The sequence below is a fragment of the Liolophura sinensis genome, chromosome 5 (assembly GCF_032854445.1).
Source record: "Liolophura sinensis isolate JHLJ2023 chromosome 5, CUHK_Ljap_v2, whole genome shotgun sequence".
Classification (NCBI taxonomy): domain Eukaryota; kingdom Metazoa; phylum Mollusca; class Polyplacophora; order Chitonida; family Chitonidae; genus Liolophura; species Liolophura sinensis.
Window position 1 is genome coordinate 16,169,354 of NC_088299.1, and position 27,772 is coordinate 16,197,125.

General features: G+C 41.8%; 1 protein-coding gene and 1 long non-coding RNA gene across 2 annotated transcripts; both read right to left on the reverse strand.

Moving 5' to 3' along the window:
* Positions 1-3,410: 3,410 nt before the first annotated feature.
* On the reverse strand, positions 3,411-9,788 carry LOC135465758 (uncharacterized). Its single transcript, XR_010444064.1, has 3 exons — positions 7,193-9,788; positions 3,714-3,831; positions 3,411-3,475 (listed from the first exon to the last, which is right to left on the reverse strand). It is a non-coding gene; the product is annotated as an uncharacterized LOC135465758 (long non-coding RNA).
* An 88-nt stretch (positions 9,789-9,876) lies between these two features.
* LOC135465497 (mucin-2-like) lies at positions 9,877-17,462 on the reverse strand. Its single transcript, XM_064742737.1, has 2 exons — positions 17,359-17,462; positions 9,877-15,678 (listed from the first exon to the last, which is right to left on the reverse strand). Exon 2 carries the CDS (start codon positions 15,664-15,666, stop codon positions 10,174-10,176), a length of 5,493 nt encoding a protein of 1,830 aa, XP_064598807.1. The 5' UTR covers positions 15,667-15,678; positions 17,359-17,462; the 3' UTR covers positions 9,877-10,173.
* Between the last annotated feature and the right edge of the window lie 10,310 nt (positions 17,463-27,772).

Sequence of the window (27,772 nt, forward strand, 5' to 3'; positions counted from 1 at the left end):
ATACAGAGAAAGATAAAAAAGGATAATAACACTAATCTCTAGAAATTAGTGTAGAATCGAACAACAATACAGTTCATTATAAAGTACTTTATACAGAGCAATATATAATCAATGTGTGGTCAATTAATACACAAATGTGGTCAAAATGGTCGGGATATTTGGCCGATGGCTTCCGTTCCGCCCGGTTTATACTTACTCATAAACAAAGTTTCTTGAACATCTAAAAAAAACCATCCAGAGCTTTGTAAAATGGGAAAGCTTTGAAATGTGGCGTTATAGATAGAGAACATTGACTAACATGTCGATTAACAGGACGAAAACAGTGATTTTATTGAAAATCTGTTGTCTATGTACGGTTAGCAGAGACCTTAAATCTGTTGTCTGACACACACCCGGGCATATAAGTGCGTATGCAATATATTTAGATTCATAAGACAAGTTTATTTTAAAAATCAATATGGAGTCAGTTCTAATAATTTTAACTCTCGGACCTTCACACCTCGGTTTGTTACATTTATTTACACGTGCATTACAAATCGTTTTCTCAGAAACATGTCCTCGTTTTTTCTTCACATTTGGACTCCGTCGTTTACTGTTATTAATTGTAGATTTGGAAGTGCTTCATTTTAGCGCTATTGTTCAATATAGGTAACGTATTTAGTATTATGGGGAATATATTATTATTTTGGGGATTGTAAGTAGGTATCAAAGGAATAATATGTTGATTGCAATTTTTTGTGGGATTTGTCTTAAAACACTTGTTCTGTGAGATAAAGATTTTCTTATCCCAACGACTGCTAATCCCTCTAGTTGTCCCCTACAGAGTAAGGCAGTCTTTATTCCTCATAGATAAATAATGACGATATAGTAGGCCGTATATAGTAGGCCCTAGACACCCGTCGAGCCAGTGACAAGGATATATTTTCAAATGTGTGTGACGCGTGGTTGGGGCTAAAATGAAGACACAGCTGGGTATTCGTACTTTAAATGCGCCCAGATTTATTTATCAGAATGTCGAAGAATGGAATACTGATATCATTTGCATCCATTGTAAAAAAAATTTGAGGATGCAGTGTATTAAAGGTTACCAAACAGCGATTGGAGTGTCCAATTTTTCATGGCCACATGTGTTTGACAGACAATACGACAAACAGAAATTTACCTATAGTTATATGAAACTGACCTACGCTTTATAACATGATACATTAAGTTTTCATATTTAATAAAAATAATATTTTCTATAAATTTGGAAATGCATTCTCCTATATAATTCTGAACATAAATTCAGAAGGCAGGTTTCTGATTCAGCAACACTTTCAATGATTAAATCATTCATACAATTGTATGTTTCTACACAAATACTTACATGTAGTGTCAAACGTATCTCTGCGTTAAATTTGGAAATCTAGCATCAACCGCATGTTTGAAACTTAACCAGATTAAATGTCGTCAAAGTTTTCCATAAAACCTGGACCCCGTGTCGCAAAGCGCACGTTTTGCTACGTCCGCGTAACTACCATGTCGACGTAATACCTACAATATTGGTTGCCACGGAAAATACGTGCACGTAACGTTACGTGCGCTTTGTGAAAACGGGCCCCTGAACCTTAATTTGTATTTTTTTAGACAATGAAACGCTCAGGTGATTTTATTTAGTTTGTCATGTGATAGTATCTACTGTGCAAACAACTAATAAGGAATAAAAATGGAATCACGGAATTACTTTTTTATCTTGTTAGCATTTAAAATGCCTTTTAAATGCATGTCTCATGGCACTCAAATCAACTATTACAACTTGCAGAAAATTTTACTCAGCTGGTGCATTTCCTTTCGGCGTACGGGTACTCCGGCACCCAGTGCTGCAGTAAACCCAGAAAGAGAGCATATATCGTCGGATATGACATATCAAAAACATAGTACACAGCAATAAGTAGAATGAGGCTGTCAAAGACACAGAACGTGTTTTCAAAGATGAATTCTCCATCACCAAGAACATTCAAATGCGGAAAATTCGCAGAGATGGAGGTGTCAAGGGTGCAATGTAAAGGTTCTTCGAAACTGCTGAATCTGCAGAATAAAACAATTATAAATAATTGCTTCACGTTTATGGTCAGACATTCTGTTTGCTGTAATTGGGGGAAATCACTGATCCTCTACCTCTATGTTTTAGTACAAGCTGCTAAATGTGCTCTCGCATTACACCATGAAGGTGAATTTTCAGCTGTTTAAGTCCTAAAATAAATCCCAAATTGAGCAAGTTCATACAGTGAGACAAACCAATAAGCACCGAAAATCTAGGCATGACTTCGTTATATTTATGTGGTATTTGATTGTTGTTTTACACCATCCTCAAGAAGTTCTCACATACACGATGGGAGCTACAGTCTTATGGGTGGAGGATACCAGAGTAAATCAGCGTCGTTGGCAAGCTATACTGGCAAACTTTTTTTAATTATGACAATGTCATATTGATGGAAGGCATATGGTTTCCAGCAAATTTTTCTGAGAATAATGGTAACAGGGAAATCTTGAAAATTCCCTGTCTAAGAATGATACTGAACCAACGTCTCATGTCACCTAGAAACTGGAAGAACTTTGTCATAATAACATCAGATAAATATGCTTATCAGTCATCAAGATCCATTTTCTGACGCCATGGCCTACCGAGAGAAAAACAGTGGACGCTCGGTTCTGGAATAATTTATGCTTACCATCTTTTTCATAAAAAAACAGACGGGCGGAACAGTGGCAAACGTGTGAGATCATTGATATTAAAATAAAAATGCTTTTCTTTTCTTTTACAAAGCCTGTTCAGCTAATGAATTAAGTTTCTTGAAGAGGTTGTGAAAACTGTGCGATTAGGTGAGCCAAACATAAAGTTCACAACCTAATAAGTTTGAGAAATAAAATCAAACCTCAAAATTAAGATGTTTACTTTTTCAAAACATTTTCAAGAAGCCTTTAAGATTTATGTAAATGTAATCAAATCTAAACATAAACGCGTAAAATCCTTCCTCTGGCCATTTGGATCATAACAAAAAGCTTACCCAGGCAATAACATTACAAAGTCATCGACACCAGTTTACTTCACTCTCACAATGTCTCCCCTTACTTCATAATATCAAATTAAAAACTATGTCGTGCGAGTTATATGTGAAGAGTTATTCCCCATACACATTTGTATGTCAGGTTTAAAAGTAAGCATGCTATCTGGACACACTCCATTATCCACACACCGTTATTGCATTTCTTAAACACTGAGATCAGCATTTAGCAAAATGCAAAGGGAATTTGCTTGCTCTCAACATAAAGGTTAACAATTAATAATAATACTTTAATAGAAGAGTGTATATGAAAATTGCACTTGCCTGGGTAATGGAAGAACATGCTTTGCTTTCTCCCTTTGTCAACGATCCTGAATGACGAGTTTCTCAAGCTTTTGAATAAGTAGTATTGCACTGATGGTGCCACTGTCCTGAAAAAAGGTTAACACGACTTTATAGCTTTGCTCGTCGGAGAGCTACTTGCATGTACATGTACGCAGCATGTATAATTAATGTTAGCAGATTTAACTCCTTGAGTGACTCATCCACACAAGAATCGATAGCATATTATTTTTATGATTTAATATTAAATCAACACACAAGTCATGTGGTGTAAACGAGAATCAATGTGTTGTTAGCCAAACAAATAAAACAGGAAGTTTTACTCACATCCATTGGCCTATATTAACCTTCAACAATGTTCATGACCCACTCCATCCGTTTGTATTTGCTCTCTCACGTCGTCAGGATCACGAGCATTTCTTTGGCAGAAAAATTCGTGGAGCACCTGCAACAAATTGTGTTCATGATATTTTATCCAGAAAACGCGAAGCAGCAGGCCCAGCACACAATTAAAACACATTTTACAATTTGATATAAACACACCAAAATGTGCAATATCACTGCACATTATAGTTTAGAATTTCTAAAAAGATAGAGAAGCTCCTGCGCAGTTGAGTGATCCCTAACAGCAACCATTTGCAGCGATGTTTCAGGCATATCAAACAGCAAAGTAGTTCCAAAGCTTTCATAGTGCTTGGACTGAGAATCATACCAACCAGACATTATCCTCACACGGCTTATTACTTTATCAGGTGATGCCTAAGCAGCCTGCAGCTATAGAAAGAAAAAAAGGTAAAGGTGGAAGTGCATTTACAAAATCTTCCTGTGCAAAACAAGGATAGATAGAATTGGAGATAGTTTCCTATCTTCTATTGTTCTTTTCCACTGCAACCAGTTTTCCGCATCACCCAGAAGGAGTCTGATATAATTTCTCCCACGATTTCCATCGCGTTCATTCCGTAATTCAGTAATGTTTCTCTCATATTCTCATAGTGTGAAGTTATTCTTGATGAGAAGGAGTCAGTGGAAGTTGAAGGTTGTAGATCATTTGAAGAGAGTTCGAATTGCTTTCTGCAGTATCCATCAGAAGGAGATCGAGGGTTTGAGCCGTTGGCTTTAAAACATGTGCACTGCCTTGCTTTACCAATAAAGAAAGACTGAAGTAAAAGTATACAGTATTAAGAGCAAGGCATTTAAGAAGAGCAGTACATTTTTTACTGCCTAAGTTTTAATCATCAGCTAGTTGGGGTAATGCATCTCTAGGAATGACGCTATAAAGAGTTGGTTTTGTTCATGCAACCGTATAGAGAATAGGCCTACTGTCAGAATTATTTCACACTCTCGGGCATATTGCATAAACGTCATTTCCAAAAAGGGAATTTTCCAAAACCGGTAAGAAGTACTCGGGCTTTATTACATTACCTTTTTCTAAAACGTCTATGACGCAAACTGGTGAGTTGGGCACTACAATGGACTTTCGACATAATCTTGAGGCAGACCAAACCTTTTTTAACTGGCATGACTAACTGAGCCACATTTGTATTAACTATCCCTGTAATTCATGAAAGCAACAATAACCAGCTGTTCTATGTTTCCAAAACTAATAGTATTTAGCATGTGAAAGAATATTTTAAGTAATCCAAGAGAAGATAATGTGTTGCAATGTAAACATTCTGATCTGAATGTGTGATGGATATGGAAAGTAGTTTGATTGTTTGATTGTTTTAGTAGCACCTGAGATTCTGCTTCATAAAATGCAATATGTTCAGAAAGAGGCGGGAGAGAATGACGAAGCAAATCCTGTATCGACCCTCGATCAGGCAGTGGATAATACATGTATATTTCTTTATTTGACTGGCGTTTTATGCCATACTCAAAAATATTTCACTTATATGATGGCCAGTATTATGGTGGGAGGAAACCGGACAGATCCCGGGGGAAACACATGACCATCTACAGGTTACTGGCCGAAATCCCCGCGTAAGACCAGAGATCAAGCCAGTCTGAGCAGGGTTTGAACCCTGGATGACCACTCTGCTGAGCTCAGGTTTGCTCTGTGATATGTGAAGGACCTTATCTGACCATTTCGCCATGCAAGTGTGAAATATTTCTTACTGACTATGACAGAAGTGAGCAAGCGGGCCATTTCAAATGGCGGCATACCTTCCAGTAACACATGCACTGGATCATGGACTAAGTTCTGGATTAGATCAAAAGTAGGAGGAAAACACAAAACACTTTCCTTGTTCATCCCTCAAAAGGTGCTCCAATGCTGCTTAGCTTGTTCGGACAGATTTCCATTCTCAAGTTTATCACAACACTGCAGATAATCATCATACTTCCTTTCACACAGTTTTTCGTCTGTAAAGGTAACATTAAAACTACCTCCTCAAACGTGACAGGTGCGACATTTTTGTAAGCAAATGACCACCCTTCTTTAAAATCACCAAGCGCATTAGCATCAGGGGTGTCATCTGGGGCCATAATCAGTCCTTCAATCAGTTGTTCAGTCTTGTTCATCCACTTTAATAACCACTCCTTCAGTCGAAAGCTTAGTAACTGTATTTATAAAGATTCCAAGGGGACGACGGCTGCCATGTCTTTTTAAGACAGATTTTGCCGTGCACTTCAGGCATATTGCACTGAGTTTCGATTTACATTATAGTGGTAAATTTCCAAAAGTTGCATAAAACATAGTGTTTTATGTTTCTTATATGCGTGCCTAATGGATTTACAATTTCTATGCCGTGTGCATAACGCATGATTTGCAAAGCCCGAGGGTTCCGTTGAAACAAAGGAAGATGATGAATGTATTTTCCGTGACATATATCAAACATTACTTATTCGTCAGTGGTTTTGTGAGAATTTTCCATCTAATACTTAAATTGTGGACTTCAATAAAGAAGCTTTACAAGAGGTGTAATATGATTGTATTCTCTTACAGAGTGACCTTTGCTTTAGAGTTGTGCCAAACTCAACAGCAACTGGTGGCACCTGATTACAACGCTATCACACCGTCGTCGCTGCTCCGGTTTTACTCTCTATGCTGTACGTTTTTAATCATATTATATTTTATAAAAACACTGCCCGTGATATTTTGTATCGAATCATTCCATCAAGCACTCAACTGGAATACTGTCCAGTAGGTGCTCATCCTAACCCCTTAGAACGATCCTGGCCTGAGTGTTTGTAGAATTCCGAATGTTCTTTCAACACGTCATCAGTATTCTTTGCCATAACATTTAAAGCAGTTTGAGACACACTATTAAAAGTCTGAAGTTTTAGCAAGTAATTTAACTACTGTTCAAGTAAATTAAATACTGTTCAGGCAATTTAACTACTGTTCAAGTAATTTAAATACTGTTCAGGGTAAAGCAGATCGAGAAGTTTGACTGTCATGAATATGCCGATGAGGTTTCATACTGATACTTTGACCTTCAAAATGTGTAATGCCTGTTAATGCTTCCAACTGACATGGGTTTTGAAACAAGACCATTTATTTGTGCTATATCCACATCCTTCAAACTGATAATACACTTGGAATCTGAGATCATGTTTGACTAACATGGTGATTAAGAGTCATGAAATCTCCCACACAGAGAGGACACAATGGACAGTAATGTTCCATGCTCGTGCATGCAAAAATTTAAAAAAAAGTGAGCCAAAGAAAAAAATTAACACCAACCATTTATATGTGCTGACAAGTGTAAACTTGTGTTGTGGGTACTGTCAACATTTGCATTAGTTTTAAGGGAATCATAAGATTGTACCGTGCACATTGGTACTTCTGAATTAAAGGCACTTACAACGTGCTTTCTGTGCATACAAACAGCAACCTGGAAATGAGAGAACACACATTTTTATATTCGCAATAAAACATGCAGGTATTTTAACAATAAATTTTGGTTTTTCAATTCTTCATCATTGCCTTTCCTTAACACAGATGACGAAACTGTCTAATTTTTTAAATTTCAATTTAACTTGACATGTACTAAAGTGAAATGAATGATGGTGACTTCTAGGGATTAAGTTATTTGACCATGTTAATCATAAGTATGAATGGTGAAGCTATTAGACCGGTGCCAGATATTCTAGGAGAAAGTGTGTCGAGTCTGCATATCTTGGAGGCTGTGACATCTGTATGCAAATGAAATCTTACCATCAATATGTACATGCAGATATGTGTACTGATATTAAGATTATATTTGTTGGGTGTTAACTTTAGGCTGGTTGGGAAGTCTCTCTTTTTTATTTGAATTTCAGGTTTGTTATTTATTAGTCCACGTACACAGATCAGTAGTTTGAGAAAACTGTCGATATGACGTACTGATGACTGCACGACCGCTAGTCATCTAACAAGCCGCACTCGTGCTGAAAACAGAAATACACGCTCTACATACATGTACCTAAAACTGTTCTGACATGAAATCTAAACAGCATATTTCTTTTCCAGGGACGTTTTGATTTTTATTTTAAAACAACAAGACGCTATTTCTGGGCTACCAAGACAGAGCACTTGCAGTGTTGTTGACCGCCATCGCCATTCTTAGCGGCTAGCCAGCTCTTTCGAAACCAACAAATTGAGGAGCTAACTCTTATCGTGCCTTTTTTAAAATTACTACGAAGGTGTGGAATTTACTTTTTTCATCACAGATTATGGCAGGAATTAGGGTAGGGAATCCACTAAAGCAGATTATTATACAACCCAGAAGAGTGCGGCGACCACTGGGTAACCCAGAAGTGGGTGGTATACTATTTATGTGACTTTTCCCCTGAATTCATTAGGCTAATATCTGGCAGGAGATGAAGCAATGATCATTATGACCTATCCAAGTATTTCGGTCAGCATACTGGAACTAATAATTCATATTCATTATTTTGAATTAATGTCACAGCTGTTGTGAGCCAATAATAGGCAGTATCATTGGTCACATGATGAGAGTAGGGGTAAACACAGCAGATAAATCATTAGTGAGATAGGCCAATGTTGTATTGCAATAATGCGGTATTAAATATTTAATGATGAATCGTTAATTGGCCTACAGTGTATAAAGGCTTAGAAATTTAAAACGAAAAATGATATAACAACATGACAACAACAACATCTTTATTTATTTGCGATGGCTGAGTTGAGAGAGTGGGCAGTTGTAAACTTTCTAAGTCACTACGTTCGTCAATTCATTGATGCTTCCCTGAATTAGGCGGGCCAGATATGGAGAAAACTATTTGCAGATGTAGCCCAAGTGAATATAGCATGTAATACACGCAAATGCGCTTTAATTCAAACCTTACCATGCTTACCTGCCTTAAAGACGTCTAGAAACAATGTTCTGGCAAATCAACTGGAGTGGTGCAGTGGTATAAGAATCCCTCCATGAACCCGACATGCTGTCTGATGGAAGTTCTAATCCAGATCATTTCTCAACAAACAAAGTGAATCCTTTCAGAAATGCATGAAGCTCTTGTACTACAGCGCAGAAATCAGATATATGACAGTGAACAAACTAGAATGACAGTCGTCTTATTTACGCTGTTTTTCTTTGTATGCTAATTGAACATCTCCCCATTCAGTTTTAACCAATCAAAAATCAGTAAAAACCCGTGACCGTGGGAAAAATTGACGTCACAAGGTACGTGGAAATGAACTCGTAAATATGAACTTAGTCTTTATCACACCCCGAGAATGTTGTACTAGCGCAGGCTGAACAATGTGTACTTACCAAGCCTTTGGACTGAGTGTTTTGATTGCTGGAAACTGTTGACTTCTTTGGAAATGCGGCATCGCCCGAGTATTGGCTTTTACTCCACGAGCTTGAAACGCCGGCGGCAGCTCATTTAAAATCATAACCGTTCCAATTTTTGATCACGTGCTCCAACGAGTAGTTAGTGTTAGGAATTAATTAGTCAGATTTAACGCTAGCGTTGACCATCTTTATAACAAATATTTTATTTAATTAGCGATTTAAAAAAATTTTTAGTCGCTGACGAACGAATTTTTTAATATTCTTTTTTAATATTGTTTGTTCACACATGTTGAGGGATTATTTTTGGTGGTTTTCGGCTCAACGATCGACCTTATAGACCCTATCTATTATATAAGCAGCATTCGGCCACACTTCATAAGATATATTTCAGCATGCTTTTTTTAAATTTTAGTGTTATCCTTTAAACACCATTTCATTGTTAACAGAAAGTTTCCATATATAGAGATAATAACCTTAGGAACTATAGGCCTATGTATTAACGTATAAATGTGTTAATGGTCTATTTTTTGATTTCATCCCTTTTACATTTAACGGTAACGTTATCATAACATTTGCGTGTTATTAGAATAACATTTTAAAGGCATTAACTTTTAATCAATAAGGCTTATATTTGATGTTGGGGGGCTGGGTGTGTGCGTGGTGTGTGTGTGTGTGTGTGTGTGTGTGTGTGTGTGTGTGTGTGTGTTTTAAATTTTTTTTTCTTTGTTAACTATTTTTTCGTAGTATGTGATTAAAGCTTATTGTCTTTCGGGAACTACATATGACCTTGGCTGTCTGACTAATTTCATTTTATCAGTCACCAGACTTTCATATACCCTGTGCAGGTTGTTGACAGACATTCCCAGGGAGAGGAAGCCAGCATAGGCTGGACTTAAAATCACAGCGACCGCATTGTTGAGAGTCTCCTGGGATATTGCGCTGGTCATGTATTCAGTGCCGTCGACTCACTTTAGTCTTAGTTTAGCGTGGAATGTCAAAATTAGCTACATGCACAAACAGAACTCTGTAGATCATAATTAGAGTCACCAACACTGACAGTACAATACTTTTTTCAAATTGCCCTTACCTTTAGCCGGAATGTAGGTGCCCTGTACAGATTTAGTCCTTTGTCCAGCCGTGCTAGTGGACTGGCCTACCATGGTGGAGATTCTGCCTGTCATGCTGCTGGCTAAGCCTGCTGTACTTCTTGTTGGGATTGCCGTGCCTTGATTAAAGCTTGCCGTGCTGGTGGTTGAACCTACCGTGCTTGTGGTTGGGCGCACCGTGCTCGTATATGGGGTTCCCGTGCTGGTGGATGAGGTTGCCGTGATAGTGGATGGGGATGCTGTGCTCGTAGATGAGCTTGCCGTGCTGGTAGATGGGCCTGTTAAGTCGGTAGATGGGCTTGCCTTCCTGGTAGATGGTTTTGCCCTGCTGATAGATGGGCTTGACGTGCTGGTAGATGGGCTTGACGTGCTGGTAGATGGGTTTGACGTGCTAGTAGATGGGTTTTTGGTGCTAATAGATGGGTTTGCCGTGCTGGTAGATGGGCTGACCGGGATCGTAGATGGGCTTGCAGTCCTGGTAGAAGGCCTTGCCGTGGTCGTAGATGGGCTTGCCGTGGTCATAAAAGTGACTGTTGAGCTGGTGGATGTGCCTGTCGTCCCCGCAGATAGGCCTGCCCTGCTGGTAGTTCCACCTGTCGCACTAGTGTTCGGTCCGGATGTGCTACTAGATAGGGTTAACGCGCTGGTTGATGGGTTTGTAGATGGGTTTGCCGTGCTCGTAAATTGGCTTGTCGTGCTGGTAGATGGGCTTTCCGTGCTGGTAAATGGGCTTACAGTGCTGGTAGATGGGGTTGCCGTACTGGTAGATGGGCTTGCTGTGCTGGTAGAGGGGCTTGCTGTGCTGGTAGATGTGGTTGCCGTACTGGTGGATGGGCTTGCTGTGCTGGTAGAGGGGTTTGCCGTTCTGGTAGATGTGGTTGCCGTACTGGTAGATGGGCTTCCTGTGCTGGTAGAGGGGCTTGCCGTGCTGGTAGATGTGGTTGCCGTACTGGTAGATGGGCTTGTCGTGCTGGTAGAGGGGCTTGCCGTGCTGGTAGATGTGGTTGCCGTACTGGTAGATGGGCTTGTCGTGCTGGTAGAGGGGCTTGCCGTGCTGGTAGATGTGGTTGCCGTACTCGTAGATGGGCTTGTCGTGCTGGTAGATGGGCTTGCCGTGCTGGTAGATGTGGTTGCCGTACTGGTAGATGGTTTTGTTCTGCTAGTAGATGGGCTTACTGGGATGGTAGATGGCCTTGTCATGCTGCCTGATGTGCTTGCCGTGCCTGTAGATGGGTTTGCCGTGCTCGTATATGGGCCTGTTGTGGTGCTCTTAGATGGGCCTGTTGTCTGGCTCGTAGATGGGCCTGTTGTCGTGGTCGTAGATGGGCCTGTTGAGCTGGTGGATGGGCCTGTCGTCCTCGCCGATAGGCCTGCCCTGCTGGTAGTTCCACCTGCCTGACTTATGTTTAGTCCAGATGTGCTACTAGATAGGGTTAACGTGCTGGTTGATGGGTTTGCCGTGTTTGTAGATGAGTTTGCCGTGCTCGTAAATTGGCTTGCCGTGCTGGTAGATGGGCTTGCTGTGCTGATAGATGGGCTTGTCGTCCTGGTAGACGTGGTTGCCGTACTGGTAGATGGGCTTGCTGTGCTGGTAGAGGAGCTTGATGTGCTGGTAGATGTGGTGGCCGTACTGGTAGATTGATTTGCCGTGCTCGTAAATTGGCTTGCCGTGCTGGTAGAGAGGCTTGCTGTGCTGGTAGATTTGGTTGCTGTACTGGTAGATGGGCTTGCTGTGCTGGTAGAGGGGCTTGCCGTGCTGGTAGATGTGGTTCCCGTACTGGTAGATGGGCTTGCTGTCCTGTATGAGGGGCTTGTCGTGCTGGTAGATGTGGTTGCCGTGCTGGTAGATGTGGTTGCCGTACTGGTAGATGGGCTTGCTGTGCTGGTAGAGGGGCTTGCCGTGCTGGTAGATGTGGTTGCCGTACTGGTAGATGGGCTTTTCGTGCTGGTAGATGTGGTCGCCGTCCTGGTAAATGTGAGTGCCGTACTGGTAGATAGGCTTCCTGTGCTGGTATAGGGGCTTGCCGTGCTGGTAGATGTGGTTGGATTACTGGTAGATGGGCTTGCTGTGCTGGTAGAGGAGCTTGCCGTGCTGGAAGATGTGGTTGCCGTACTGGTAGATGGGGTTGCTGTGCTGGTAGATGTGGTTGCCGTACTGGTAGATGGGCTTGCTGTGCTGGTAAAGGGACTTGCCGTGCTGGTAGATGCGATTGCTGCACTGGTAGATGGGCTTGCTGTGCTGGTAGAGGGGCTTGCCGTGCTGGTAGATGCGGTTGCCGCACTGGTAGATGGGCTTCCTGTGCTGGTAGATGGGCTTGCCGTGCTGGTAGATGTGGTTCCCGTACTGGTAGATGGGCTTGCTGTCCTGTATGAGGGGCTTGTCGTGCTGGTAGATGTGGTTGCCGTGCTGGTAGATGTGGTTGCCGTACTGGTAGATGGGCTTGCTGTGCTGGTAGAGGGGCTTGCCGTGCTGGTAGATGTGGTTGCCGTACTGGTAGATGGTTTTGTTCTGCAAGTAGATGGGCTTACTGGGCTGGTAGATGGCCTTGCCATGCTGCCTGATGTGGTTGCCGTGCCTGTAGATGGGTTTGCCGTGCTCGTATATGTGCCTGTTGTGGTGCTCTTATATGGGCCTGTTGTCGGGCTTGTAAATGGGCCTGTTGTCGTGCTTGTAGATGGGCCTGTTGTCGTGGTCGTAGATGGGCCAGTTGAGCTGGTGGATGGGCCTGTCGTCCTCGCCGATAGGCCTGTCCTGCCGGTAGTTCCACCTGCCTGACTAATGTTTGGTCCGGATGTGCTACCAGATAGGGTTGACGTGCTGGCTGATGGGTTTGTCGTGTTAGTAGATGGGTTTGCCGTGCTCGTAAATTGGCTTGCCGTGCTGGTAGATGGGCTTTCCGTGCTGGTAAATGGGCTTACCGTGCTGGTAGATGGGCTTACTGTGCTGGTAGATGTCGTTGCCGTACTGGTAGATGGGGTTGCTGTGCTGATAGATGGGCTTACCGTCCTGCTAGACCTGGTTGCCGTACTGGTAGATGGGCTTGCTGTGCTGGTAGAGGGGCTTGCCGTGCCGGTAGATGTGGTTGCCGTACTGGTAGATGGGCTTTTCGTGCTGGTAGATGTGGTTGCCGTGCTGGTAGATGTGGGTGCCGTACTGGTGGATGGGCTTGCTGTGCTTCTAGAGGAGCTTGCCGTGCTGGTAGATATGGTTGGATTACTGGCAGATGGGGTTGCTGTGCTGGTAGAGGGTCTTGGTGTGCTGGTAGAGGGGCTTGCCGTTCTGGTAGATGTGGGTGCCGTACTGGTAGATGGGCTTGCTGTGCTGGTAGAGGGACTTGCCGTGCTGGTAGATGCGATTGCTGCACTGGTAGATGGGCTTGCTGTGCTGGTAGAGGGGCTTGCCGTGCTGGTAGATGTGGTTGCCGTACTGGTGGATGGGCTTCCTGTGCTGGTAGAGGGGCTTGCCGTGCTGGTAGATGTGGTTGCCGTACTGGTAGATGGTTTTGTTCTGCTAGTAGATGGGCTTACTGGGCTGGTAGATGGCCTTGCCATGCTGCCTGATGTGCTTGCCGTGCCTGTAGATGTGTTTGCCGTGCTCGTATATGGGCCTGTTGTGGTGCTCTTAGATGGGCCTGTTGTCTGGCTCGTAGATGGGCCTGTTGTCGTGGTCGTAGATGGGCCTGTTGAGCTGGTGGATGGGCCTGTCGTCCTCGCCGATAGGCCTGCCCTGCTGGTAGTTCCACCTGCCTGACTTATGTTTAGTCCAGATGTGCTACGAGATAGGGTTAACGTGCTGGTTGATGGGTTTGCCGTGTTTGTAGATGAGTTTGCCGTGCTCGTAAATTGGCTTGCCGTGCTGGTAGATGGGCTTGCTGTGCTGATAGATGGGGTTGCTGTGCTGATAGATGGGCTTGTCGTGCTGGTAGATGTGGTTGCCGTGCTGGTAGATGTGGTTGCCGTACTGGTAGATGGGCTTGCTGTGCTGGTAGAGGGGCTTGCCGTGCTGGTAGATGTGGTTGCCGTACTGGTAGATGGGCTTTTCGTGCTTGTAGAGGGGCTTGCCGTGCTGGTAGATGTGGTTGCCGTACTGGTAGATGGGCTTCCTGTGCTGGTAGAGGGGCTTGCCGTGCTGGTAGATGTGGTTGCTGTACTGGTAGATGGCCTTGCTGTGCTGGTAGATGGGCTTGCCGTCCTGGTAGATGTGGTTGTCGTACTGGTAGATGGGCTTGCTGTGCTGGTAGAGGGGCTTGCCGTGCTGGTAGAGGGGCTTGCCGTACTGGTAGATGGGCTTGCTGTGCTGGTAGAGGGACTTGCCGTGCTGGTAGATGCGGTTGCCGTACTGGTAGATGGGCTTGCTGTGCTGGTAGAGGGGCTTGCTGTGCTTGTAGATGTGGTTGCCGTACTCGTAGATGGCCTTGTTGTGCTGGTAGATGGGGTTGCCATGATGGTAGATGGTCTTGCTGTGCTGGTAGATGTGGTTGCCGTACTGGTAGATGGGCTTGTCGTGCTGGTAGAGGGTCTTGCCGTGTTGATAAATGGGCTTGTCGTGCTCGTAGATGGGTTTGCCGTACTGGTAGATGGGCTTGTCGTGCTGGTAGATGAGCTTGCCGTACTCGTAGATGGGTTTGCTCTGCTAGTAGATGGGCTTACTGGGCTGGTAGATGGCCTTGCCATGCTGCCTGATGTGCTTGCCGTGCCTGTAGATGGGTTTGCCGTGTTGGTATAGAGGCCTGTTGTGGTGCTCTTATATGGGCCTGTTGTCGGGCTCGCAGATGGGCCTGTTGTCGTGTTTGTAGATGGGTCTGTTGTCGTGGTCGTAGATGGGCCTGTTGAGCTGGTGGATGGGCCTGTCGTCCTCGCCGATTGGCCTGCCCTGCTGGTAGTTCCACCTGCCTGACTAATATTTGGTCCGGATGTGCTACTAGATAGGGTTAACGTGCTGGTTGATGCGTTTGCCGTGCTGGTAGATGGGCTTGCCGGACTCGTAGATGGGCTTGCCGTGCTCGTGACCAAGGTTACTCTGCCAGTGTTTGTACTTGCCATTCTAGTAATTTTCCATGTAGCTGGGCTGCTAGTGGTAGGTCCACCCGCTATTCTGTTGAACTGACTTGCTTTCTTATTAGTTAGGCTTACTGTGCTAGTGGTTGAACCTGGAGTTCTCTTGGATGGTCTTGTCATGCTGATAGTTCTACCTGTTGTACTGGTGGACGGGCCTTTTGGGTTTCTGTATTGACCTGACCTGCTGGTGGGTTGGCTTTCTGTACTTGTAGTTAGGCTAATACTGGTTGATGGGCCTCCTGTGCGATTAGTTAAACTAACATTATTTGAAGGTTTAGGTTTGGTGAAAGTTATTTTTGAAGATTCGGTGGAAAGAGATAACAAAGAACTGAACCCGACCATTATCAGGATGCCTAAGACGGTTGGCCTCATTTTTGTCTTGACCTGGCAGAAAAGAGACAGGAAATGATGGATGACATTGTCCTGTGAAAACACAACCCAAGAATAAAGATTTTTAAATTTCCTACTAACGAACAAGACAGACAAGAACGAATTATTAAAATATAAGTTTGATATCTATCAGTCAGTTGGAGTATGAGGAACATTTTCTGCACTAAAAGATTCCTTCAGATCTATTGACTTCAAAGTGCTGATTCTAAAAGATTCCGACTCCATGGACAAATCCGCTGAAACCATCAGCTGGCCTAAATTGCTGTTAGCAGGCCTCCAAACACAATATCTCTGTAACGCTTTTAAGACATCTATTTGTGTCATGGCGAAGAAAACATTTTGAGCCATACAAATGTCGAAATATTGAAACTTTTTTTTCAAAATGTCGAGTTTGTTTTTTTCTTATGAATTTCTATTTTCTGTGTAGAAGTTTGACTTTCCCTCGTTACCAAAACGCAATTTAGATTTTTTCCCTCGAAATTTTGACTTTCTTCTCCAACCCAACTACACACAATATAACAAATTATGAGAACATGAAACCATATATATGCGTTGACATGATTGACTTAGATCGTTTTGGCTTTTTCCACAAATATAAGTCCAGATAAGATGTAGCATTTGGAGAGTATGTGGTTTCCTTTAAATCCAGCGAAGATGGTTAAATATCTTTCACAGCTTTTGGTATATATTGGTTGTTTAAAGCCAATAAAAGCCATCAAACGCCTTAATGCTGTTGTTGTACGATTCCTCACAGTTGTCTCAGTACAATGTGACGTCATCAAAGCGGGAAGAGTCCACAATCAATTTTGCTTCACTCCAAAGGTGCCGACTTCAAACTACATCTGAGTCTAAGAGAAAACGGATTGAGGGGGAAGAGCTAAAGGAAACTCTACTCTAATTCTCGTCATTCTCTTTAACCTCGTAGTAACTCAGGTGTGATAAGATCGGGTGTGATTTTCTGGATATATATCCCTATTATTAAAATATTATGGTTTTCGAGTTTTAACTGAGGTTGAGTTCTTTTATCCGGTTTAAACATGCTCATCTAATGTAAGTTTTGATGTACTAAATTATTACGTCGTCAACCATTCACTACTTCTCAAAGCGTTTCTACCTAATTCTGCTTAAGCCATGGTGCTGTATGGGGCCTGCAATTTGCTACTCTTTAATCATTACCATGGACAGGTAAAATAAAACTGACTGTGACAAGAGGCCTTATTTCATCGATTATGTGTGACTGTTTGACAACCCACAAAAATGGTCGACCTTACAAACAGTGACAGTTGAGGAATCTACAAATTTCCGAAGAAATCATATACCTTTCAAATCACGCCAAGATATCAGCGAGGATTATAAAACATAATACTATAAAAAAAAATTAATTTGTTTCATGCCTTACTCATAGATTTATGGAAGAAGTCTGACAGAGCACGTAGAAAGCTGACACATGAAAGTTAAAAAAGTTTGGGGAAATTGTCGCGACACATTCTGTCACACATCTAAATTTAGTCTTCTATATCCCTTATTAACTTGTATTTTTTTTTTCGTAAAACTTAGGCGAAATACCACAATACTGACATTTTTTGCCCGAGATAATGTGGATTAAAGGTTGCTTCAAAATACGAAAAAAAAAATTACGAAATATAGGACTTTTCTTAGTATAAAAAAACTCACCTCATACACATAAAATGCCAATTTTCGTTCACGTCCGTATGTTGAGACATGCGAATGTGTTCTGTGCTGAGATGTTTGGATGGCGATCTCGTGGACGCGACATAATCGATCTTCTGATAAAAGGTATGTAAGCCTATGTTAAAGGTTAGCAAAGGCGTTATAAATGAATTTGGGAAAATGACATTCGGCACCTCATTGCGAACGAATTTAGAAAACAATTATCTCTGCCGTTCGGCAATACTAACTTTAGTTCTTGTTTAACGTCGCTCCCATCCTATAAGTTTAGCGCGGAAGTCTTTACTTATTTATTTATCTATTTATTTATTTGATTAGCGCTTTACGCCGTACTCAAGAGCATTTCACTAATGCGACGGCGGATAACCCGTGATCATCCACAGGCTGCTGAGAGACCTTCCCACGTACGACCGCAGAGGAAGCCATCATGAGCCGGACTTGAACTCACAGCAACCCCAGTAGTGCTGGCAAAAGTATTTAACAGTATACTAGATTTAAATGCTTCAAAGTGTTGAGGCAGGAAATTATGTCTATATATATATATATTAAAACAGTTTCCCTGAGTCGTCCTTTGCTGCAAATTTTTTGCGTTTTTTATTTAACGCCATACACGAAGATTTTATATACAATGTAGGTCAGTTTTATATGAAAAAAAAACACGGGGTGCCGGGGATAAACCACCGACCTTTGTCAGTCATGGGTATATGAGTACCATACTAGTATTCGTAGAAGGCTAGTGGCTTTCAACGAATGTTGAACCTTGGAAACAGACAATCTAACTTGACCAGTGACTTTGGCACCTGGGCACACAAACAGTAATGGCTGGGAAATCTACAGAGGCGGAGAAATCTACAAAAGATGGCAAATCTACTAAAGCAGGGGAATCTACAAAAGCGGGGAAATCTACAAAAGTGGGGGATTCTACAAAAACCAGGAAATCTACAAATTAGTACTTTGGTGAGAGGATACGCAAGACCATACACCTTGCTGACTAACTTTGGAGTTTTTGTGTCTAAGTGGTATGAGAACACATTTATTACCGTACCTCCGCAAATGAGTGTCCCTCTATGTGTCTGTCTGTGTCTGTCTTTGTCTGTCTCACTCCGCCTGTCTATGTCTCTGTCTATTCACTCAATTTGTGTCTGTCTGTGTTTATCTGTCTGTCTGTCTGTCTGTCTGTCTGTGTCTGTGTTTGTCTGTCTGTCTGTGTCTGTGTTTGTCTGTCTGTCTGTGTCTGTGTTTGTCTGTCTGTCTGTGTCTGTGTTTGTCTGTCTGTCTGTGTCTGCCTGTATATATGTGACTGTATCTCTATGTCTCCCTGTTTGTCTGTCCATGTGTCTTTCTGTCTGTGTCCGATTGTCTGTCTGTCTGTGTCCCATTCTCACTGTTTGTCTGTCTGCCCCTGTCTCTCCGTCCGTGTGTCTTTGTCTTCCTTTGTTCCTCGGTCGCCGCTGCCCTGGCTTTACTCTCTACGCTGTGCGCCTTGTCCAGATATATAAGTATAAATTTTGAAATACTGCCTCTTGATGATTTACATCAACTCATTGGTATTTAACGTGAAGCCTGACAGTCTGTCCAGTTACACCTGACTTGTGAGCTTTACTTTGTTCTGGGCACATTGCCAACGTAACGCACGATGGGCAAGACTAATAGGCCTACATGCATATATTCCTACTAATGTATGTATGTATGTATGTATGTATGTATGTATGTATGTATGTATGTATGTATGTGTGTGTGTGTGTGTGTGTGTGTGTGTGTGTGTGTGTGTGTGTGTGTGTGTGTGTGTGTGTGTGTGCATGTGTGCGTGTGTGCGTGTGTGCGTGTGTGCGTGCGTGCCTGCCTGCCTGCCTGCCTGCGTGCCTGTATGTATGTATGTATGTATGTATGTATGTATGTATGTATGTATGTATGTATGTATGTATGTATGTATGTATGTATGTATGTATGTATGTATGCTAGGGATTTTTCTTCGGACTGAACAGTTTTTCAGTCATGTGACGACGAGGGGTTCTTAAATGTGTGTTTATATATCCTGTACCTTCATGTGGCAAGAGCCCATGCCGACAATGTGCTGCCGCCACTGAGGTATCACGCCGAAGACACCAGACATGACACCCCATCCTGTCACATTACACTGACACCGATCTAACCAATCTCGTTTCCTTGCTCTAACGTCTCAGTGGTGAGCACCAAGCTAAGCAGCTAAGCAGTATCATTTTTAAAGTCTTCCTACTAATGAATGTGACCGCTTCGTTTGTCTGATGGTTAGAACGGACGCCTCGAAGTCGGGAGACCCGGGATCAAACCCCGGTTGGGTCATACCAAAATCGTGAGGTTAGAGCAAGAAAACAAAACTGGTTGGCCCGGTGTCAGTATAATGTGATGAGATGCGATATCTTCAGCGTAATACTTCAGTAGTGGTAGAACTTTGGTGGGAAGCACTCGCCCTGCCACAAAAAGGCACACTGTATATAAACGCACCTAATGATTCCCCGCGGTCATATAACACGAAAAAATTGAAGTGCGACGTAAATCCCCAAGTATACATACATCCGTACACCTCTGCTACTGAGTGTATATAGTGCAAACTTTCCACCCTCTTATCTTATCGACCCCCAGGTCGGTAAATATTGGAGATTCGATTAAGTTTTACTTCAGGCGCATAACAACTGCAATACACAGGTAGCTAGGCTGCCGAGGGTACACTTTAACCCACTATAATTTGTCAAGATTTCTCGGGTAGATTGTTGATAAAAGATAAAAAGGATTTTCATCGTGTTTTTTTCTGTGTACTAACCGATAGTGTAGCTGTTTACACAGGTAAGTACGTAGAGTTGATATTCGAAAGTCTCTGCCACTCGCAGAGTGGCGTAGACTGGGCAGTAATTTACAACGGTTATCTCTCTTTTCAATTTTTCGCCAAAAGCAGCGTAAATACGATGCGATTTGCGAACACCACTCGACGTACTCGATAAATTCGACTAGTGGAATGAAAACAGGACAGCACCCTTGATTAAGCAGCTTTGACAAAGTGTTATTTGTTGTTCTACCGATCATATAGAATAGCATTGGTGGTATTTTTATCCCATTAGTCCATTTTTACGAGTTGATTCGCCAACTCGCAGCGAGTGAAGGCGGCTGAAAGATTCAGACGTAGTGGTGATTTTCCACAGGCAACTTTTCTTTGATGGGTGTTTACGCTGTACTCAAGAATATTTTACTTATATGACTTGGGCCAGCATTATGGGGGGAAACCCACGACCATTTGCAGGTTGCTGGAAGACCTTCTCACGTACGGTCGGAGAGGAAGCCATGAGCTGGACTTGAACTGACATCGACCGCATTGGTGAGAGGCTCCTGGGTCATTACGCTGGGCTAGCGCGTTAACCAACTGAACCATGGAGGCCCCCAAGCAACGTATTAGCTGTCAAGTTAATATCAGTTATAACAATTAAGTTCTTGAAGATAATGCGAAAGTGAGATACCTACTTAAATTATGACTGTCATATCAGTCATATCGTGACGAAAATATTATTAAACCCAGTAAACATTTCCCATCGAATAAACACTATATAATCGTGCTCACATAGATCTAGCTTGGCGCTAGAGCAACCCATTCCTAACCTGGCTATAATTTTCACATCTTAATGAGTCGAGCTCACTATGATATTGATTGTCAGACGGCAATGTTTTACCTTGGATGTGTTGTTTACACAGGAAACTCCACGGAGACCATATAACTGAAGTGCATCATGTTGTTCGTCGATTTCAAAACATTCTAATATCGATAATTTTATTATGGTGGAATATATCTTGATTTCGCTTATTTGCTGGGGGTCTCTATTTGGTTGTTTACTAAAGAAGATCCTTAACTAGTTATGTTAATTTTACAGATAAGGAAACCATTGTCCGGATTAAACCACCAACCTTTGGTAAATAAGTGTGCGTAGCTTTATACTGTACACCATGTTTTATTGTTGGAGGGAAATGGGAAGCCCGATGTAAACCACCAACATATGTCAAGTAATTGACACCCTTTTTTACGTGTGACACCAATTTTCACTTATAAATCCGACTTTAGGTGTTTATAATATAGACCGAAGGCCAGCTAACAGCACTGTCAGAGCGGTCTACCGCTGGTGGTCACTAACACCCCGAAAGACAATTAAAAACGCATCCACTGAATTTTAATTTACTTGCATGGATTTTTGCAAAAAATCTACTGCATACCTTTAATATCATTATAAAAAGATTTCAATGCCTGTCCGCTAGAAAGTAAAATGCATATTCTACATATGAAGGTTGCAGTTGACATTCTTTCTTTAGAAACATGTTCTCCTGATGTCCAAAATATCCTTTATTACCTTAACTGTTAAAGAAAGTCTTATATTTGTGGGTAATAACCACGTGAAATGAGTACCTCTTGTGACTTCCATTACTGTAAATTTCTCTGTTTTCGAGATAGAATGAGGTTCTTTGACGGTTTGATAACACGTAACGAAGAGAAAGCGGTACCTGGTCAAAAAGGTCTCAAAAAAAGGGAACGGTCTGAGATGAACAGAGAAGGCCCCTGGCAAATAGAAACGAAACCAAGCCAAAGGAAACGCTGCCTCACCTAGTGAAATGTCCTAAGGCCCCTCCCTAACAGAAACCTTCCATGGCCAACCGAAACCTCCCATGGCCAAAAGAAACCTCCCATGGCCAACCGAAACCTCCCATGGCTAACAGAAACATTGCGACGGTCAACAGAAACCTCCCTTGGCCAACAGAAACACTGCAACGGTCAACAGAAACCTCCCATGACCAACAGAAACACTGCCACGGTCAACAGAAACCTCCCATGGCCAACAGAAACACTGCAACGGTCAACAGAAACTCACTTGGCCAACAGAAACACTGCAAAGGTAAACAAACACATAAATTGCATTGCAGAAATAAGTTTATTAAATAAATTTAAGACAGCAGCACAACTTCCTTTGTGTACCAGTGTATATATTAAATGTGTATATTAACTCTTAACCATTGATAAAAATTTCAATTTCTAAACTGTACTTTGTACACGTAATTACTTTTTTTAAACTTATTATTTGTTGTAAATTGTGTGTAATATATGTACAATAATTCATGTAAAAATATGCGTGCATTTGTGTAAATACATACATTTAAGTAATTAATTTAACATTTTATATACAACGGATTTCGATTTTCTTAACCATCTTATCTTTTCGTTTTGTGCAGCTTTCTCTGAGCTACTTGGATTTGCCAGTTGTTTTGTGTACCCGATTTTGGTGATATGTCTTCTGGACTAAAGGTATCGAACGGCTGTAGAACGAGAAAATGTTGAAAAGCGCATTCAAGTGCTTTGCTTACTGTTCGCTACTCTCTCTTTTCCACTGTCAGCTCATTTATAGCTCTGTAAGTTTCAATTCTTGTCCGGTCCTTGCGAATCCTTACACATACAGCTCTGCTTTCTCCTGTCCCACCGTAAAACCATCGGGCTTACCTGAGGGCAAATATTAAGGGGTAGGAATTTTTGTTCTTTTTTTGCACTTATTACTGATTATGGTGCTATTATTACGTCTCGATTGAACACATAAAAAAGAGACAAAAGAGACAAAACGATCGTTCTAATATTAAAATAACTACACAACAATGCTTTATTTATTTTATTTGATTTTTGTTTAATACCGTATTCTTTACAGAATTTCCCCCCTTATAAGACTACGGACAGCTTTAACCTTTTCCATGTTTAACGTCCTGATGTCCACTCCATGGATATTGGTGGTAGAATGTATGTATGTGTGTGTGTATGCATGTGTGCCTTTATGTATGTACGCATGTGTGTCTGCATTCATGTTCGTATTTCTGGATTCGTGTGCGTATGGGTGCGTTCGTGTACATATGTGTGCATTCGTGTACGTATGTCTGCATTCATGTATGTACGCATGCCTGCATGCGTGTGCGTATGTGTGCATTCGTGTACGTATGTGTGCATTCGTGTACGTATGTCTGCATTCATGTATGTACGCATGTATGTGTGCATTCGTGTGCCTATGTGTGCATTCGTGTACGTATGTGTGCATTAGTGTACGTATGTCTGCATTCGTGTACATATGTCTGCATTCGTGTACGTATGTGTGCATGTAAGTATGTAGTATGTATGCTTGTAGTTTTACTCCATACTCCATGTGTGTGTGTCAGAGGGCTGTCTCAACTGAAGCACCATGTCGACAGACAGAACACCACACCCGATCACATTGGAACAACCAGTCCTGTTTCCTTGGTCTAACCTCTCAGGACTGAGCGCCAAGCGAGGCATGTGCAAGTACTATTTTTTAAGTCTTACTTTGGTTTGACCCGACCAGGGCTAACAAGATATATCTGTGCAAGATCTTCAATGAATTGTACTAAAGTATATTTCACTTATGTGACGGCAGTCAGCATTATGGTAGGAAGAAACACATGACAATCAGCAGGTTGCTGATAGGCCTTCTCAGTTTTCAGTTTCAGATATGGTGTTGTAAACACCTAGCAACATATTCGATTTTATTGTTGCTTAATGTCATACTCAAGAATATTTTACTTACACGATGGCGGCCAGTGCTATGTGTGGATGCTATTTGCTCCGTAAGGTATACGTACCCGGCTCATATGGCTCAGTGGTTAGGGCAGCGTAATGACCCAGGAGCGTCTCACCAATGCTGTTGCTTTGAGTTCAAGTCCAACTCATGCTGGCTTCCCCTCCGGCCGTACGTGGGAGGGTCCGTCACCATCCGGCGGATGGTCGTGAGTTCCCCGCGCTCTGTCCGGTTTCCTCCCACCATAATGCTGGGCGCCGTCGAATAAGTGAAATATTCTTGAGTACGGCGTAAAACACCAATAAAATAAATAAATTCATTAATATGTACGCACATTTAAGTAGTATAGATGTCTGTGCCGCGGGTAAGTCAAATATAAAATAAACTGTTGACGTAATCATGAAAATCTGCGGTCAACATTTACAATATTTAATGAGGTAGACGTGGGTATATGAGCCAAGGGGCCTTAACTCGAAACAGACGGTCGAATCTATAACGACGGCTGGAACTGGAATTATTCGTTAATTAAAGAATGGGTGTGATGTAAACATTATTTATAGCCGAGCCAGCCTACCTATACAGTAGTGCGCCATATCGTTGGGGAAGCATAGACAGTTCCAGCGGGATTTGCACAAGTTAAAATAAACTGATAACGTAATCAAAATAAATAGGTGGTCAACATCTCCAATATTTAACACGTGGAGGTAGTCGTAGTAAATTTATAAGAGAGCTGTTGACAGCCTTACTCTATAACAATGCCGGGAATAAAATCTGTATACACCGTTCCAGCGGGATTTCTGAAAAGTAAAAAAATATATATACGGCCTTCATCTCCAAAAGTTAATGCGTGCTGGTGATGGCAGTATATGAGCTCTGTTGATTGGTCAGTTGCATAGAACCGGCGTGGCGAATCCAGAATTAATTAAAGAAGAACTGGTGTGTCGTAACATCATTTATAGTCGGGAATCAGTCTCCATATAAAGATGTAGTCAGAGACCTGCTGAGACGAGTATAGAACCGGCCCGTATAATAACTGCTTAGGTCATTCGACGTTTTTAACTCCGATCGGTTAATTAAGTCGGATGGTAGTCAATCCAGCCTCCCAATAAAGACGTTGTCAGGGACCGGCTGTGACGAGTATAGAACCGGAGGGTAAAATAACTGCTTAGGTCATTCGTCGGGTCAGATGATCTGAGGTCAAAACACAGCATATATAAGGGGAGACAAATACGTTTTATCCAAGATGAAGAAAAACATGGCTACTAATACGCCCAAATCTGAAAAAAAAAACACCTCAAAATGATGTGTATACATCTACATCGAAAGTGTCGGAACCTAAGCCTTTAAACAAAAGTATATGGATAAATAACTGCAAGGGACTTCACATAGGACAGACCGTTGTGAGGAATACTATCGAAATACGCGGGTCGAGGTGGATTATTATTATAATGGAGTGAATTTAGACCACTCGAGTATAGCTACAGTTTTGGCGAATCGTGAACGACCGACACATTAAAATTAAATTCAGGGTTCTGCCTGATCAATTTTGAATTAGGATTTGTAATCATTAAGTATTAAGTACAATCATATACAGTTTTAACTTTAACCTGTTCCAGATTGATGCATGGTCGTAGGAAAGCTCAACAAAACGATGAAGCAGTCACGTGTAAACCATGTGGCATATAGATTTTAAATACTTTTTTTTTTAAATTTTGAAGGCTACACACCCATGCAGAGTTTTTGTTGTGGGAGTAACAGCTTTTATTTGCAATGCTATGCAAGTGCGCAAGAACATGACTAATCGTCTAAGTTTGACCTGTATGGTCAAGTTTGTGCGAGAATGTTTTTTGTCTGTTAATGCCAAACTTGCCGTACGTTATTGATAGATCCTGCTGCAAGGTGTTTCCCTTTCATCCAATAACCAAGAACCGCAGACTGAGCATACTTATAGGCATTTAATATTACGTAGGCTTGCAGTGAATGCCCAATCCCGACTTTATTCTGTGGAAATATAAAAGCGTCTATAAGCTAAACCAAAGACTAATAAAATTGAAAAGTTTAATTATACCACACAAGACCAATAGCAATGCTACATTGACCGTTTCGGCGGTAAAGCAAAGTTGAAGGCCCTGGAAAGTAGCAACTTAGTAAACGTGTAAGTTCTATTGTGCTCAGTTGTTCTTACAGTGTCAAGCTGTCATTCCAGCCTCAACACCACAGGTTTATTATTTGACTACATACCTTTTGAATGTGTAAGAAATGACTAACCAGCAAAACTAAACAAATTAGTTCTAAACTGAGATCTGAACAATACATAGAACGTCTGTCTGTAAATTTAGAATCATGAACTGGTTTATGCAGAGTATTGCCGAATGGATTTCCACCACAGAAAAAAAAAAACAATATCCCCGACATGTTTTCAAAGTTATATTAACATTTGAGACAAATTCATCGAGCTGTTAAAACAAAGACACATTATTGACAGGCAAATCATGACTTGCAGAATTGTTGTTATTAGAAACATTTTTAATGAAAACGTATATTCGAATTACATAATGACACGTTGAGCAAATCAATAAGATTGAAAATATGTAATTTTTCAGTACAGCTATTATAAAGAGCACAGGTGTGTATGCCTTAACAAGGTTAAAGCTGCTAAACAGTTGTCATGACAAATCCTTGTCGCCCCATTCGAGCCTATAATGTCAAATATACTTTACCTCAGTTATGTTCATAATATTTTAAATGTGGGATCTGATACTCTTCTATACAACAAACTGATTATGACTTGAGCCTTATACCTGTAAAAAAAATAGTGTGACATTAATCAGCTGTTCCTCCTGTCTTGTCTGTAGCCTATTCCTTCTACTTACAGAAACCCTAAGCACTCACACACTCTAATTTACAGTTACTATCAGCAATAGTACATGGGTTATAGTAGAATCAGCTGGGAATAACACAGTGGTTTGTACGTGTTGCCCTTCCTGTGGCCTGGCGCAATGTAGGACTGTAACACAGACGAGACGAGACAAATTATTTAGATGGCATAGAACTTTTAATAAAAGACGGCGGACTACCAGTCTCAATAACACGTAAACAATGATATTACAGTATAATTCCGGACAGAGTATTTCCCCCTGAATTAGAATGTCATTGAGACTTGTCTCCCCTGAATCGTTATAATCAGTGGATAACCATGAACTTGGAGTATCAGACTCACCCAGACAGCATAACAGCGACGGTTTCTGGCAGAGGGAGACGTTTGGGTGTGGTCAGGTAAACAGACTGGACGACATCCGGGAATGTGCAGCAGGTGCCATCCGCAAACTTCACATGACGGTTGCAATACCAATTCAAAAACAACTGTACTTTCTGCAAAGATAAAAATATAAAAAATGATAAATCTTTTTTAAGCTTGTGAGGAGACAAAGGTTATAAATTTGAGAAATGTTTTCCTGCCTTTGCAGGAAAGCGACAGGGGAAGAAGTTTCTGAAACGGAGAAACATTCCCAGCCAAAGCAGCTTGTGACGGGGCAAAAATGTGTGAAGACCTGTTCAGGGAGAGCACAATCCCTTGGCCGAGCCTTTTCCATCCCAACAGCTTGCTCTGCCCAGAGAGAGATTTCTAAAACAGAGGAACCTTTCCAGCTAAAGCCTTTACTTGCGTTTTGCCAAAATGTGAGATACTGAGAAATCTTTCCAGCGTGCCATGGGACAAGGAAGTGTTGAAAATTGGATATTTTTCTATTTTCAGAAGCTGGTCCTTGAAAAAAAAAAAGAAACAAGGCCATCGGAGACTACCGGTAGATCTCATGATG

What these genes read in the sequence shown, in the direction of transcription:
- LOC135465497 (XM_064742737.1), bottom strand. Translation starts at nt 15,666, where the DNA reads ATGAGGCCAACCGTCTTAGGCATCCTGATAATGGTCGGGTTCAGTTCT.